At 46.6% G+C, this 14,673-nt stretch overlaps 1 protein-coding gene across 1 annotated transcript in view; it reads left to right on the forward strand.

Annotated features, from left to right (window-relative positions):
• Positions 1-14,673, forward strand: part of grin2ba (glutamate receptor, ionotropic, N-methyl D-aspartate 2B-a) — a gene marked incomplete at its 3' end in the record, with an annotated part of 407,464 nt that overhangs the window by 323,764 nt on the left and 69,027 nt on the right. Inside the window, exon 7 of the mRNA XM_084329754.1 lies at positions 6-253. Coding sequence (XP_084185880.1) covers positions 6-253 — 248 coding nt within the window. The remainder of the gene's footprint in view (positions 1-5; positions 254-14,673) is intronic.

The following is a 14,673-nucleotide window of genomic DNA, read 5'->3' on the forward strand; positions in this document are numbered from 1 at the left end:
CTCTTTTGCTCTCTCTCTTTCTCTGCCTCTCCTTCTCTCTCTCTCTCTCTCCCTCTCTTCTCTCCTCTCTCTCTCTCTCTCCATCTCTCTTTCTCTTTCTCCCCCCCCCCCCTCTCTCTCTCTGCAGAGCCCTTCAGTGCTGATGTGTGGGTGATGATGTTTGTAATGCTGTTGCTGGTCTCTGCGATGGCTGTGTTTATATTTGAGTACTTCAGCCCTGTGGGCTACAACCGCTGTCTGGCCGATGGCAGAGGTGAGAGGGCGACACCCACACGCCCACACACACACACACACACATACACACACACACACACACACACACACACACACACACACACACACACACACACACACACACACACACACACACACACACACACACACACACACACACACACACACGCACACACACAACATTAAAATGAATGTACATAAACACATCCATTCTGTCAGTTCATTGTTTTATTCCTCTTTTTGTTTGCTCTCTCTCTCTTTCTCTCTCTCTTTTTCTCTCTCTCTCTCTCTCTCTCTATCTCTCTCTCTATCTCACTCTCACTCTCACTCTCTCTCTCTCTCTCTCTCTCTCTCTCTCTCCCTCTCTCTCTCTCTCTCTCTCTCTAGAACTCTTCTTGATAGCTCCTATCCTATGAAATTAGCAAGTTTGCTAAATAATTTGATTGGGTAGTGTTTTCTGACAATGAATTCAAGAACTAAGAGTTTTCCTTCAGTTCTATTATCTATAGTATCTCTCTTTCTCTCTCTCTCTCTCTCTCTCTCTCTCTCTCTCTCTCTCTCTCTCTCTCTCTCTCTCTCTCTCTCTCTCTCTCTTCTCTCTTCTCTCTCTCTCTCTCTCTCTCTCTCTCTCTCTCTCTCTCTCTGTGCCTCCCTCTCTCTCTCTGTGATAAACAGTTATACCAATACAGGGATGCACTAATGTCTCCATTGCATTTGTTTTTAAAACCTTTCCAAATTCATTCCACCATCTGTGGTGCTAAACCACTCCGATGCAGAACAGTCCCCGCCAGCTTTAGCCATGCAGGTCTGGCCAGGCTGTGAAGGGCGGCTGTCTCAGCTGGGGTCCAGCCAGGTTTGGCCAGGTTCTAAAAGACAATGGAGACACTCACTGTGTGCCATACAGACCACAGCATGACTAAACTCTGGGTGTCCTGGAAGTTGTCCCTCTGTTCGTACTTTTATGGAGCAGCTGCAGGATTTCATCTTGATGATGACATCATAACTACTAGTCTTGTTTCTCTGGGATTCAGTTGAACCCTTTCACTGCCACACTACAGAAGGTTCAAGTTCAAGTTCAAGTTTTTTTTATAGTTGTCATACAGAAATACAGAATACTTTTGCATGAAATGCTTCTTTCTGTTTTGCTCCTGAGAGTGTGCTAGATAAAATAAAAAAGATAGTATAAAATAAGTATAATATAAGTATAAAATAGAAAGTCAAGTACGTAAACAAGTGTAAACAAAACTAAAATGTTCAATACACATTTAGACAGTGTACAGTATATTCAATGCAGATACAGTACAGTGTAGAAATGGTGAGGTATAGCTTAGCTTGTGGTGCCACCTTGTGGTGGTGAGGTGCAATGAGGTGCACTGAGGTATGAGATTGATGTGCAGATCTCCTTACCAATAAATATAAAGTGTGTTAGTGTCTAAAGTGGGTGCTACAGTGTGTTGTTTATTTAAAGTGAGTGTGTGCATGTGGATGTGTGTGCTGTGGGTGTATTTGATGGTTTGTTATTGTTGAGCATCCTGATGGCCTGGGGATAGAAGCTCCTTCTGAGTCTCTCTGTGCTTGCCATGAGACTCCGGTATCGCTTGCCTGACCGCAGCAGTTCAAAGAGGCAGTTGTTTGGGTGGCTGGGGTCTTTGATTATTCTTTTAGCCTTACCCATGCAGCGCTTGTTGTAAATGCCTTGGAGAGTGGGAAGCCCCCCTCCAATTGTGCGTTCGGCTGAACGGGCCACTCTCTGTAGTCTGCTACGGTCTTGTGCAGTGCTATTCCCAAACCAGGAGGTGATATTGCCAGTCAGGATGCTCTCTATTGTGCATGAGTAGAAGTTCTTGAGGATCTTCTGACTCACTTGGAACTTCCTTAGGCGCCTAAGGAAGTAGAGGCCTTCTTGATAACACTGTCAATGTGTGTGGTCCATGTCAAGTCCTCGGATATGTGGACTCTGAGGTACTTAAAACTGTTCACTCTCTCAACCGGTGCCCCGTCGATGCTGAGGGGCCTGTAGTCCCTAACCCCCGACCTCCTAAAGTCCACAATCATCTCTTTTTTTATCCACTTTTTCTCCTCCCTTTTAAAATTTTTCTCCCATCCCAATTTAGCTGTGCCAATTCTCCCCTCCCCTGTTTTGATCGTTGCTCGCATGTGCCCCCCACTGGCCGGATAGAAGCCCATCACATGTCCCCTCCGATACATGTGGAGGCAGCCAGTCACATCTTTTCACCTGCCAGCGCGGACTCTCATTGGCGAGGAGTGACGTGTAGGAGGCTCACACTGCCCCCGCCATTTTTCTGTCTTTTGCTGTGCAGGCACCCCAACCCCACAATCATCTCTTTTGTTTTGCTGACATTCAGGGAGAGGCTGTTCTCTTGACACCATCCCGCTAGAACCTTTACCTCTTCCAGGTAGGCCCTCTCGTCGTTTGCAGAGATCAGGCCCACCACTACTGTCGTCAGTCGTCAGCAAATTTGATGATTGTGTTGTTGTTCCGCTGTGCCACACAGTCATGTGTGTACAGGGAGTAGAGGAGGGGACTCAGACCACAGCCCTGGGGGGCCCCTATGTTGAGAGTGATGGATGAGGAGGTGCAGTTGCCTGCTCTCACCACCTGGGGTCTGCCCGTCAGGAAGTCCAAGACCCACTGGCAGAGGTCATAGTTCAAGCCCAGGTCCCTGAGCTTGGCTATGAGTTTGGAGGGGATTATGTCACATGGTATTGAATGCTGAGCTGTAGTCGATGAATAGCATTAACCCTTTCACTGCCACACTACAGAATGTTAACCCTTTCACTGCCACACTACAGAAGGTTAACCCTTTCACTGCCACACTAAATAAGGTTAACCTTTCACTACCACACTACAGAAAGTTAACCCTTTCACTACCACACTACACAGGGTTAACCCTTTCACTACCACACTACAGAAGGTTAACCCTTTATTTATACTTGATACTACTGTACATACATCAGATTAGCATATTACTCAGTAGCCTCATTATACTGTATATATTCCACTTAATCACTTGTTTACATTTTATCACAAGGTATATTTTGAATGCCAACTTCTTTTCGTTGTGCTGTACGGTGATAATACATTTTTGATTGATTGAAACCTTTATTTATACTCAGGTGAGCTCTGAGGTGAGGCCACCTCATTTACAGAACTGCTGAGTGTACAACAAATCTAATCTAATCTAATTATCCCTTTAAGATTTGGACAGTGAAAAGGAGGACTCAGTAGACAGATGAACTCATAGTTGAAATTAATGTTTATATAAATGCCACACCCAGTGGTGTCTGAGAACCTCCTGTAGGAAGCGGGAGCAGGAGTCTTACAGACGACTCCCAGATAACAAAAGTAATCACCTGGGCCCTATTCCCCGTACCTGGTTCAACTAAGTCGATCAAGAGTCCCATTATCCAGATTCAATTAACCCGATGTTTGAAGCCGGGATTTTCCTGTTCCTCGAAGGTGGATTCAGTCTCGTTAACTCGAACCAGACTTGAGACCCAGGATAAGTGCGCGCGGCCGCTTCAGTTGAAAAGCCAGCACGTATCGATAGCAGAAATCCTGATTTTCTAACGGCATTGATTGATTAATTGATTTAAAACTTTATTAACAGATTGCAGTACGGCTCAATAGCCTCACCGACAAGTTAAATGCATAATCTATAGGCTAATTTTAAGTCCCTCATTACCCCAATCAATCAGATTATATTTCTTTAAACTTGCCTGCTGGCAGTAGGTTTATGGAATGGATAATCAAATGAGATCTTGCTAGCGAAAATAATTAGTTCAACTGTTATACAGAATAAGGATACGGCTCTCTTACCCATTGATTGATGTATGGTGGATGTTTTACTTATCTGCACTGTGGTGTGACGGTTTGTCGTTTTAACTTTCACGCAGACGACCGGGGTTCGAATCCCACTTCTTCTAGTCTTTTTCTTCTTTTTGCAATGTAGGAATAATTCAATTTGGTGCACGTTGAGAGCTATATAAAGAATGACATCCTCAATGCATGTAGATTTATAATATTTTAACTTAAAACTAGGCTACTTTTGCGTATAATCATTAATATTATATTCCAAAAAAATTATATTGGAAACGCAGGGTTTCGAACTCGGGCCGTCGGGTTGACAGGTTTGAGCACTAGCCGTTGGATCACTGTGCTAGACGGGATATATCCATTGTGTATCCATCAATGGACAAAGACCTGTGTTTCTAATATTTCTCTTTTGAATGAAGTTTTATCTCTTTATTCTCAAATGCATTAATGTGACGTCAACGGCTCATTCAATTTCTCAAATCCGTCAAACAGCGCATCTCATCAGACATTTTAATCCCAGTTACAATATCACAATAACGTGTGAGTGATGATACAATTCAACAATCCTCAGAGTCCTCGTAATTCATAATCCACAAAAACCACAATCCACGCATAGACACTTCAATTTTATGCTTGAATGAAACACAATCCGGGCGCTCCGTTAAGCAAATCTACAGCGGAGAATATATGAAACTAATCAGAGCCAAACGGCCGATAGGTTTCATTCATTAAAAATATCCCCGCGGGATTCATATTTGCAATGCGCCTGCAGCGTGTATCGCACTCCGAGCGCCGTATATGACGTGCATTATTTTATTTAGGACAAAGTAAATCTATAGGCTGAATATGATTTATTATCAGCATTTAGTTCTATTATTATACATTTCAGAAGCCCCCTCTAGGAAAACGAAGCACAGAAACATAATTCAGAATGGTATAAATGGGATCTCTAGACTGTGAGAATCATTTCAGGAAGCGAGCTGTCATTTATTTGCGGGGGCGTGGCCATGGTTCATCCGGCTAACTGAAGTTAACCCTGCTCTCGACCAGGCTCAAACTTTTTGATCTGTTGTCATGGTGATTTAGACAATCGAGCGTCGGGGAACAGAAAGGTCCGGCTTAAGTCAGGCTATACTGGAAATTATCCGGCTAACTCAGTTAGCCAGGTACGGGGAACGGGGCCCAGGACTTGCCTGTAACACTTCCCCCGGTCCATAACATTGCCAACCGGTGGGCTGATGCAGATCTGGCATCAGCTCACACACCAACTTATTATTATTTACTGTCAGTTATGTTTATTATGTTTATTGTCTGTTGTCTCCACTTTGTTAGTCTTGTGTTCCCCTGTCTGTGGTTTGTAAATATGTTTTAGTCTGGTTGTTTATTTGTTATTGTTTTCCCAGTGTACTCTGTGTTCTATTGTTTCTGTCTACCACACCTGTGTCTTGTTTGTAATTACCCTCTGTGTCTATCAGTGTCTTGTCAATTAGTCTGTGTATATTAGTGTTGTCTGTCCTGCCCTCCTGTGCGCGATCATTGTTGAATGTTACCTTTGTTTGTCGGTCGTGTATGTGTCTTGTGAAGTAAACTGTTATCATCGTCACGTTCGACTCCTGTCTCAGCTATATTCACTCTGCCACCTGGGTTCAACATGAAGAAGAAGCATAACCGTAACACTTGCCTAGATGGTAAAACAAGCCAGTGAGATTAGTCTGTTAACACTTCCGGCTCCAACAGCAGAGGGCGCTGATGGCCCTTCAGTGCCAGTGCTTTATCCAATGTAGGATAGGACTTATTTGCGAGTGCTTAAAATATATCAAATATAATAGCATTAGATCTAAATAACACTGTGATCGTCAATGAGTTGCTTCCAGTCAACATGCACGAAACAGATAATGTTTTCATACATACATTTCCGTTTTATACCGTGATGAATATGAATATATTTCTAGAGCGTTCTGTCTCATCTCAATAAACTCCAGCAAATCGAGCTTCAATGTATTTAGTTAGAAATTGTGCCATTTGTCGCTTGATTTATGAATCGTTTTCAAATAAACGCTAGATTATCGATATTATATGTGTCATCATGGGCGAACAGAAGCGGGGTCTGAAAAATCGCTTCTCCGTACTTTGGTCGGCGCGAACCTCACACACACACACACGCTCCGATGGTGGTGAAAGGAACATCTGATTAACCCAAGATTCATAACATAAAGTCCTTACCTCACATCTGATGTCCTGCAAAAAGATTAATTCAATTCCTGATCGCCATTCCAAATATTGATTGCGTTTATTGTTCCAACGTTATATATCCAAAACACATAATCCACGCTGCTCCGTTTGTCCCCAGTCAATGTGTTATAACGATACTGCATGCCCGAGAAGTAAAACCTGGCCCCTCATTTATCAACAATTCTTAGAAAGTGTTCTATTTTCGTACTTAAGCACAGAATTTAGAATGTGTGTACGTACAGAAAAATCTGGATTTATCACACGTGCGTACACGGGTCGTACGCACACTCCGTGTTGATAAATACAATTTGTTCTACCGTCAATGCTTGTGCATGATGATCCATATATGGTCATGAAACACCCCCATGGGATGTGAAATAATGGACAAACCCGAGCAAACTCTGAGAAACTTCACTGAGAGCGAGATTGTACACGGAGGTCTAAGCAAATAATTCAACGCGCTGTCGAACCAAGAAGACACAACGTGTGTTATGGGATATACGCGACAGGCTGGCGGACTTGTACACAGTGATGTCAGATATCAACGACTCCCTAAGACCATTGCTGCAATTCTGCCTGGACAGCTCAAAATACTAATAAAGATTATTTACCACTGTTTGGCGTTGGTGTGTCATTATAACCATGCTGGAATATGGATGCCTTTATTAGTTTCATTCGATTGGCTACCGGGTATAATATGATTTGTAATCTATTACAAATAATCTATTTTGTTGTCGGTATTAGGTAGCCTATATAAATTTGATATAATAGCATAGCCTACATTATGCAACAGTAACTTGCGCATATATAATAACTAGAGCTGGGCCGTTAACGGCGTTAACGTGCTGCGTTAACGCTATACTAGTATCGCGCGATAATATAATTAACGCATTAATCTAATTTTTTTTTTTTTTTTTTTTACATTTTTTTTTTTACATTTTTTTTTCTACCTTTATTTACCCAGGGTAGGTTCGCTGAGCACAGATGTTCTTTTCCATTCACACCTGGGAGCTGCCCAGTACAACCACAGTTGACACCATTGGCCACTGAGCAACTCCACTGGAGCAGTTGATTCAAGCCATGTCACATAGTTCAAGTTTGAAATGATTCTTTCTGTTTTGCTCCTGAGAGTGTGCTAGATACTGTACTGTACTGGTAATATTATGTATTTGTGTTAACTTCTGAATAAAACAACTTATTAAACACAAGTACATCTTATTGAACATTATTTTGATATTTCATTACCAATTATCATAGCAAAACAGCTTTTTCAAACAGTCTGTAATGCATTTTGGAAACGGGAGATGGGCTCATGGTGTAATGGGCCACCTGGCCTGAGAAACATAAGGAGGAATGAAAAAGTAAGGACTTACTTCTGGTCATTATTTGGGTAGAACACATATATTTTGAATGCCTTCTGCATTTTTTTTTTTTTTTTTTTGAGCCATTTTAATCTAGATTAATATAGATTAAATCCAGGATTGCAGATAGATTAATCTAGATTAAAAAAATTAATCTATGCCCACCTCTAATAATAACACATGGCACAGCCCTGCGAAGCCTGCACAGTAAACCAACTTGATCGTTAATCTAGCTGTATCTTTACGCTTATGAAAACAGTATAGGCTGTAGCTAAGGGGCTACACAACCCTGACTGTATTGAGATATGTTAGATTAAACCACTACTAAAGAATATTAATTTAGCCAGACAGTACAGTTACTCAAAATGGCGGACACTCCATTAACTGGGCGGGGACAGGGATACAAGTTGAAGAAGCATCAGTTTAATGTTAATAGTAAACATACATAGTATATATCACGGTTCTCCTTTAATAATAGAATGTCAGTGCAACAAAGTCAACGGTAACGAATAGTTCCTATACTACGGATACTCGACCGGTGGAGCTCTGAATGGAGTGAGACGAAGCGAGGCGATACAGGGAAAAGCAAGATGGTGGCTGGAGACGGTTGGTTCTCTCTAGAGCTCCTGCTCCAGAGAAACTGTAGACTGGTCGGATAATCCTGTCGTCGCTGGGAGAAGGGGTCTCGTACGGAACCGGTCCTTGTATTCCTAGAGCCCGATGGCAGGGTTAATAGCTATTAATCCAAAAGCCTGTTGGCATAGATGGTAGCTAGTTAGCTCCGTTTGTACGTGAAGCTAACCCGCAGGCGGTCTCCAATGAGTAGTTATATCCAAACGTCGCTGGGTTTAACTATAAGTCTCTCCACGTTACTTCGCTTACACAAGTCACTATACTGTGCCAATAATGGCTTGACAATATTATAGTGGTATCTAATTAGCCATGTGGCTCTCTATAACGATACACTGCTATCGGTCTGTGTACAACTGCACCAGACGTCTTAGTTTTCCTGTAATGCTGCTGCTGCACATCGTCTACCCAACATACTCTATATTAGTTCCCCTCAGGTAGGCCACTGATCCGTACGCCACTTCTGAGGCGTCGCTGAAGACGTGCAAGTCTATCTGACACGTCTCCAGTCGCACGGTAGAGGGGAAGTAACTCCGCGGGATGGCCACCTCGCGGAGTAAGACAAGTTCATCTTCCCACTCTCTCCATGTGGTAGCTAGGTGCTCGGGTATGGGGTCGTCCCAGCCCTGCTCCTTGTCCCACAGTTCTCTCACCATCATCTTCACCCGGGTGGTGTAGGGGAGGATACATCCCATTGGGTCATACTGGCTGGTGAGTGTTCGGTACACACTCCGCCGAGTGATCAGTCTAGTCGTGGACGTCTCCTGATCCGTCCTCAGAGGTGTGTGTCGGTAGTGAAGCGAGTCCGTCTTGAAGCGTCAGACGAGGCCCAGAGTCATCTCTTGCGCTTCGCCTGGGGTGTGCGCCATCCAGGTCTTGCTGCTCGCGGCCTTGGTCTCTGGGGGGAGGTGCCGGAGAACTTGAGGGTCGCTACTGGCCCACTGTCGGAGGTCGAATCCACCTTTGGCTAATGAAGCCTGTAGCTTCAGTAGAATGCTCTCTGCTTCTTCTGGCGTGGATACGCTCTGTAGGCAGTTGTCCACGTAGAAACTTCGTTCAACGCTGTGTCGGACATCATCGTCGGCTCCGGGGTCTTTGGTCACGTGCTTCTGTAACGCGAACGTGGCGCAGCACGGGCTGCAGGTGGTGCCGAAGGGGAGTACCTCCCATTGGTATATCGAGGGTCGTTCGTCGTCGAGCCTCTCCCTCCACAGAAACCTCAGTAAAGGCTTGTCTTCCTCCATCAGTCGAACTTGTAGGAACATCCCCTTGCTGTCGCCGCTGATGGCTACTTTGTCCTGACGAAAGCGTATCAGGACGCCGAGGAGGGAGGGTCCAAGTGTCGGGCCGGGCAGGAGTAGGTTATTCAGATTCTGCTGTCCAATCTGATAACTGCACTTGAACACGATGCGGTTCCTTCCGTTGTGGGTGACCTTGTGGTGGGGCACGTACCAGGACTCTGTCGTCCCTTCTGCCTCGTGGTCATCGATTTTCTTTATGTGGCCGGCCGTTACCAGCTTCTCGATCTCGGTGCGATAGATCGTTGCTTGGGGGGATCCTTGGCGAGGCGCCGCTCAGTGCTCTGTAGGTAGTTGTGCGTCGCTCCCTTAGGCACATGCAGAGTGGGCATCCCTTCCCGCCTCAAGAGTGGGGTCGCGTATCTTAGCACTCCGTCGACCTCGACCCTCGTAGTCTTCTGCTCGAGTAGAGCTATGGCATACTTGTCCTCTTTGGACCGAACCATCTTGCATTCGTTCTTGAATGGCAGCGAGTCTAGTGTCCATAGACTCTCAACATGCTGTAGGAGGGTATTGTCTGTGTCGCTCACCTTGGTGTAAAGGCAGCATGTGGATGTTGGTCGGCTGGAAGGCCCGGAGAGGGGGCCCTGGAGCGTCCATCCCAGTCGGGTCTTAACCGCGGCTGGGCATCCTCTGGGTCCGATGTGAACCGCATCAGTTGGGACTATGAGGTCCGCGTGGTCGGAGCCAATGAGTAGGGTCGGTGTAGCTCCGCTGATGAGCGGTATGGGCAGTTGGCGTAGGTGGTCGTACTTTTCCCTCAGCTGTGGGATGGGGTAATCGTAGCGTGACAAACCTATGTCGTAGCTTGTGAACGCCTTACTGATGGCGTACCGCTTCTCAGGCTGGTCGATCGCTGCAATGGTGAACGAGACGTTTTCACCTTTGATTGTCTTTAAGTCTTGACGAATGGTACGGAGGGTCATGGTCTCCTCTGGGCCCCGCAGGTCCAACTGGGTCGCGGCGGAGGCGAGGAGGAGTCTCTTCTCTGACCCGTCGTCGAGGATGGCGTAGGTGTCGAGTACCTTGTCCCCGTGACTGAGGAGTACTCGTACTACCTTGAGGAGCACTCTGGAGCTCCCACTATTCGCGGGGTCGATGTGGAGCACTTCTGTTCTCGAGTTGCTTTGTGGAGCTGAGTTTCGCTTGTTGCTCTCGTGCAGTGCTTCGAAGTAAGCGGCGTCACGCTTGTTAGCCTTAATCCACTGATTTACTTCTGCGGTGGTCAGTTTCTTGAAAGCGTCACACTGTGACAGCCAGTGTGCGCTGTCGCAGTAATAACATGCGATCTTCCATTCCTCTTCGGCGGGGGGGTTGTGACTCTTCTGTCGTGACACCGACTCGGCCTGGTACATCACTGTGATGGGCCTACTTTGGTCTTCTGGTGGGCGCTTGTTGCTCTCGTGCAGTGCTTCGAGGTGAGCGCCGTCACACTTGCCACACTTCTTCTTAAGGCGGCATTCTGCTGCCATGTGGCCGCGCGCGCAGCGGAAGCAGCAGCGGTTATCTTTAATCCACTGACTTACTTCGGCGGTGGTCAGTTTCTTGAATGCGTCGCACTGTGACAGCCAGTGTTCGCTGTCGCAGTATTGACATGCGATCTTCCATTTCTCCTTGGCGGGGGGGTTGTGACTCTTCTGCCGTGACACCGACTCGGCCTGGTGCATCACTGTGATGGGCCTGCTTTGGTCTTTAAACCTCCTCGGTCCCTCTTTAATGTTCGAGCCACCCCATGCGAAGGTGTCAATTCTTAGGCTGCTAACCTCCCTGGCTAGGAAGTCAGCGAGATCCAGCAGTGACTGTTCTGGGCCATTCGGGTCACGGTAGTTTCGTTGCCGCCGAAAGCGTTCTTGGCGGAATGGGGGGAGCTTCTCCAATATGCGCTCCACGTTGGAGTTGGCGTACAACTCGTACATCCCCTTCTCTCGTTGGGACCCGAGCATCCCTACCAGGGACTGTACTTTGACGGATAAGTCGTCCAGGGCTCGGTTGTCTTTAGCTGGGGGGAGACGTTCGATCTCACGTATCTCCTGAATGACATAGTCCCATGTACGTCCGTAACATGCGTCGAGGGCAACCAGGGCGTCAGAATAGGGAGTTTGTGAATTGGAGTATGCCAGCGCTATGAGGTGCTTAAGGAGAATGGCATACTTGTATGACTCGTCCTGTACTCCGGACATAATTGTCTCTAGGCACATACGCAGCTCGGTATACTGCGCTCGGTCTTCTCTTGTGAAGTCTGGGAATGTGGGTGTCCCAATGTAGGGTGCCATGGATGGCTGTGACACTGACGCACGTGGGGGGAGAGGCATCCGTGGCGAGTCCCCGTACGTGGGGTCGTTGGTTCGTGCTGGGCGGGAACCAGGGGCTGGGTTCCCAGGCACTATTCCTCGGTGCCGTCTGGTGCTCGAACTCCCCACTGGGACGTGTTGGGGGTTCATAACGCAGCGTGTCGGGACTGAGACCGGGGCTGCGCTGAGCCTCCTGGTCTGAGATGGGGTAGTGCGGGTGGGCTTTCTGTCCTCCCTCGTCCTCCGTCAGGCTTTGTAGTCGCTCGGCTATCTGCTCTGCAACGTAAGCAGGTTCTTCCCGTAGGCGGGGTCCCGTGTAGCTTTGTCGGGGAGGGGAAGGTGCCCTCGACCCTTGTCGTGATGATCTCCGGGAGCTCCGGGTGGAAGAGGGGGGAGTCACCCTCTGGAGCGCTTGCTCATTTTGTGCTTGTAGGCGGTCTCGTTCTGCCTCGCGCTGCGCATTGGCTGCGTCGCGCTGCGCATTGACGCGGTCTCGCTCCATGTTTTCTTCAGCCTGGAGGCGCCTCTCTTCCAGTCTGATGGTCATCGTGGCGTCAGCCTGGAGGCGACTCTCTTCCAGTCTGAGATGTTCGCGCTCACTCTCTCGTTGCGCCTGGAGGCGGGCACGCTCACCCTCTTGTTGCACCTGGAGGCGTCTCTCTTCCACTCTGAAATGTTCACTCTCACTTTCTCGTTGCGCCTGGAGGCGGTCACGCTCACCCTTTCCGCCGAAGCGGTTATCGTGGCGATCAGGACTTGCGCTAGCCTCTGGTCGGCCTCGCTTGGGGATGACGCTGACGATGGTGATTTGGAGTTGGCAGGGCTTGGCGGTGACCTGGTCTTCTCACGCGCTCCGAGGTCCATCTCGGAGGCGCTGTACTTTGTCTTCTCCCGCGCTCCAAGGTCCATCTCGGGGGCGCGGTGCTCTTTACTCTGGTGCGCTCCGAGGTCCATCTCGGGGGCGCATTCTTTACCTTCTTGCGCTCCGAGGTCCATCTCGGGGGCGCGGCGTTCTTTACTTTCGTGCGCTCCAAGGCCATCTCGGGGGCGCGGCGTTCTATGGGTATAGTCAAGTCATGCCCCGCTTGTCCCCCCCCGTAAGCTAAGTCAGTTTCACTTAAACTAGCTTGGGTCTCTACCTCTGGGGTTGACAGGTCGATAAGGTTGGGCATACTTGAGCTACTAATGTTATCCTTGCTTAACGTCCTCGTAGATAAGCTAGGAGGTAAATCTACAGCGTAGCTCTCCAAGTGGGGAGGGGGCTGACGCTGGCGCCTAGGGCGCTCTAATGGGGGAGAGCCGATTGGAGAGTGTCCGCCGCTGGCCATATTATCACTAATATGATTATTATTACTGATACCCTCCGGCTCGAAGGACCAATTGTAGCTAAGGGGCTACACAACCCTGACTGTATTGAGATATGTTAGATTAAACCACTACTAAAGAATATTAATTTAGCCAGACAGTACAGTTACTCAAAATGGCGGACACTCCATTAACTGCGCGGGGACAGGGATACAAGTTGAACAAGCATCAGTTTAATGTTAATAGTAAACATACATAGTATATATCACGGTTCTCCTTTAATAATAGAATGTCAGTGCAACAAAGTCAACGGTAATGAATAGTTCCTATACTACGGATACTCGACCGGTGGCGCTCTGAATGGAGTGAGACGAAGCGAGGCGATACAGGGAAAAGCAAATCTCCTCACTGACGGACCAGTATACCTTATATCATATCATATTCCTATATGTCTATAGGAATCGTGGGGCTCTGGGGAATAAAGGTTGGGAACCCCTGCTTATAGCCCATATCCTTTATAATGTTATAGGCTATTTTATTTACAGTTTACTCTATCAGCCTACCCAGCATGTAATACGTTCTTTGTTAGAACTCAACTCGTTATTATTTTGCGCATAGATTGCAGAAATACGGGAAAGTTTTGATTTATATTTAAAAGGCTTTGACATTGTAAAATGAAATAAGTGGAATTTCGAAGTTATGTAAGCTGAATGCAAGTCATATCACCCACACGATAATCCAGAGCATTTATGCTTTTCATTCATTTAAGACACATTTATTGCAAGGGTTTTGTAATACACATAAACTCAACAAATAACCTCTATTCTCGTTGCAATGCGTTTTTAATTCTTTCTTATACAGTAGGAAGGGATGAAGAACACTATATCGTGGGTGTTCATATGACTTGTATTCTGCTTACAGCTTCGAAATTCCACTTATTTCGTTTAACAATGGCAAAGCCTTTTAAATATAATCAAAACGTTCCTGTATTTCGGCTATCTATGCGCAAAATAATAACGAGTTGAGTTACACGGAGCGCAGTCAGTACACCCCATATATTCCGATAACGCTATATATAAACCATGCTGCATTAATTCAGAAAGAAAGACATATTATTCCAAATGCTATTTATAGGGTTTTGACAATAATTGCACTACTGTCGCTATTTTACAATTAACTATAATGAATTACGGGGGGTCATACAGAACACGTCAGTCAAACGAATGCACAAAAGCTCATTTTCCGCGTTGAAACTAATGCATGAAACTGATGAAAGCATATTCCGTCCATCTGCAGTCTCCATATTCTACCACCGGGCGCCAGGTACGCACGGTCAGAGCTGTGAGTATATATACGCACAAAGTCAAGCACACGTTCAAATAGATAAATCCCACACTTTGCTTAGAAATGATCGTACGCACGGGTTATGCACATATCTGTGCGTACGCACCATTGATAAATGAGGGCCCTGGACCCGACCTCTT

The sequence above is a fragment of the Notolepis coatsorum genome (genome assembly GCF_963971535.1).
Source record: "Notolepis coatsorum genome assembly, chromosome: 14".
In the NCBI taxonomy this organism is placed as follows: Eukaryota; Metazoa; Chordata; class Actinopteri; order Aulopiformes; family Paralepididae; genus Notolepis; species Notolepis coatsorum.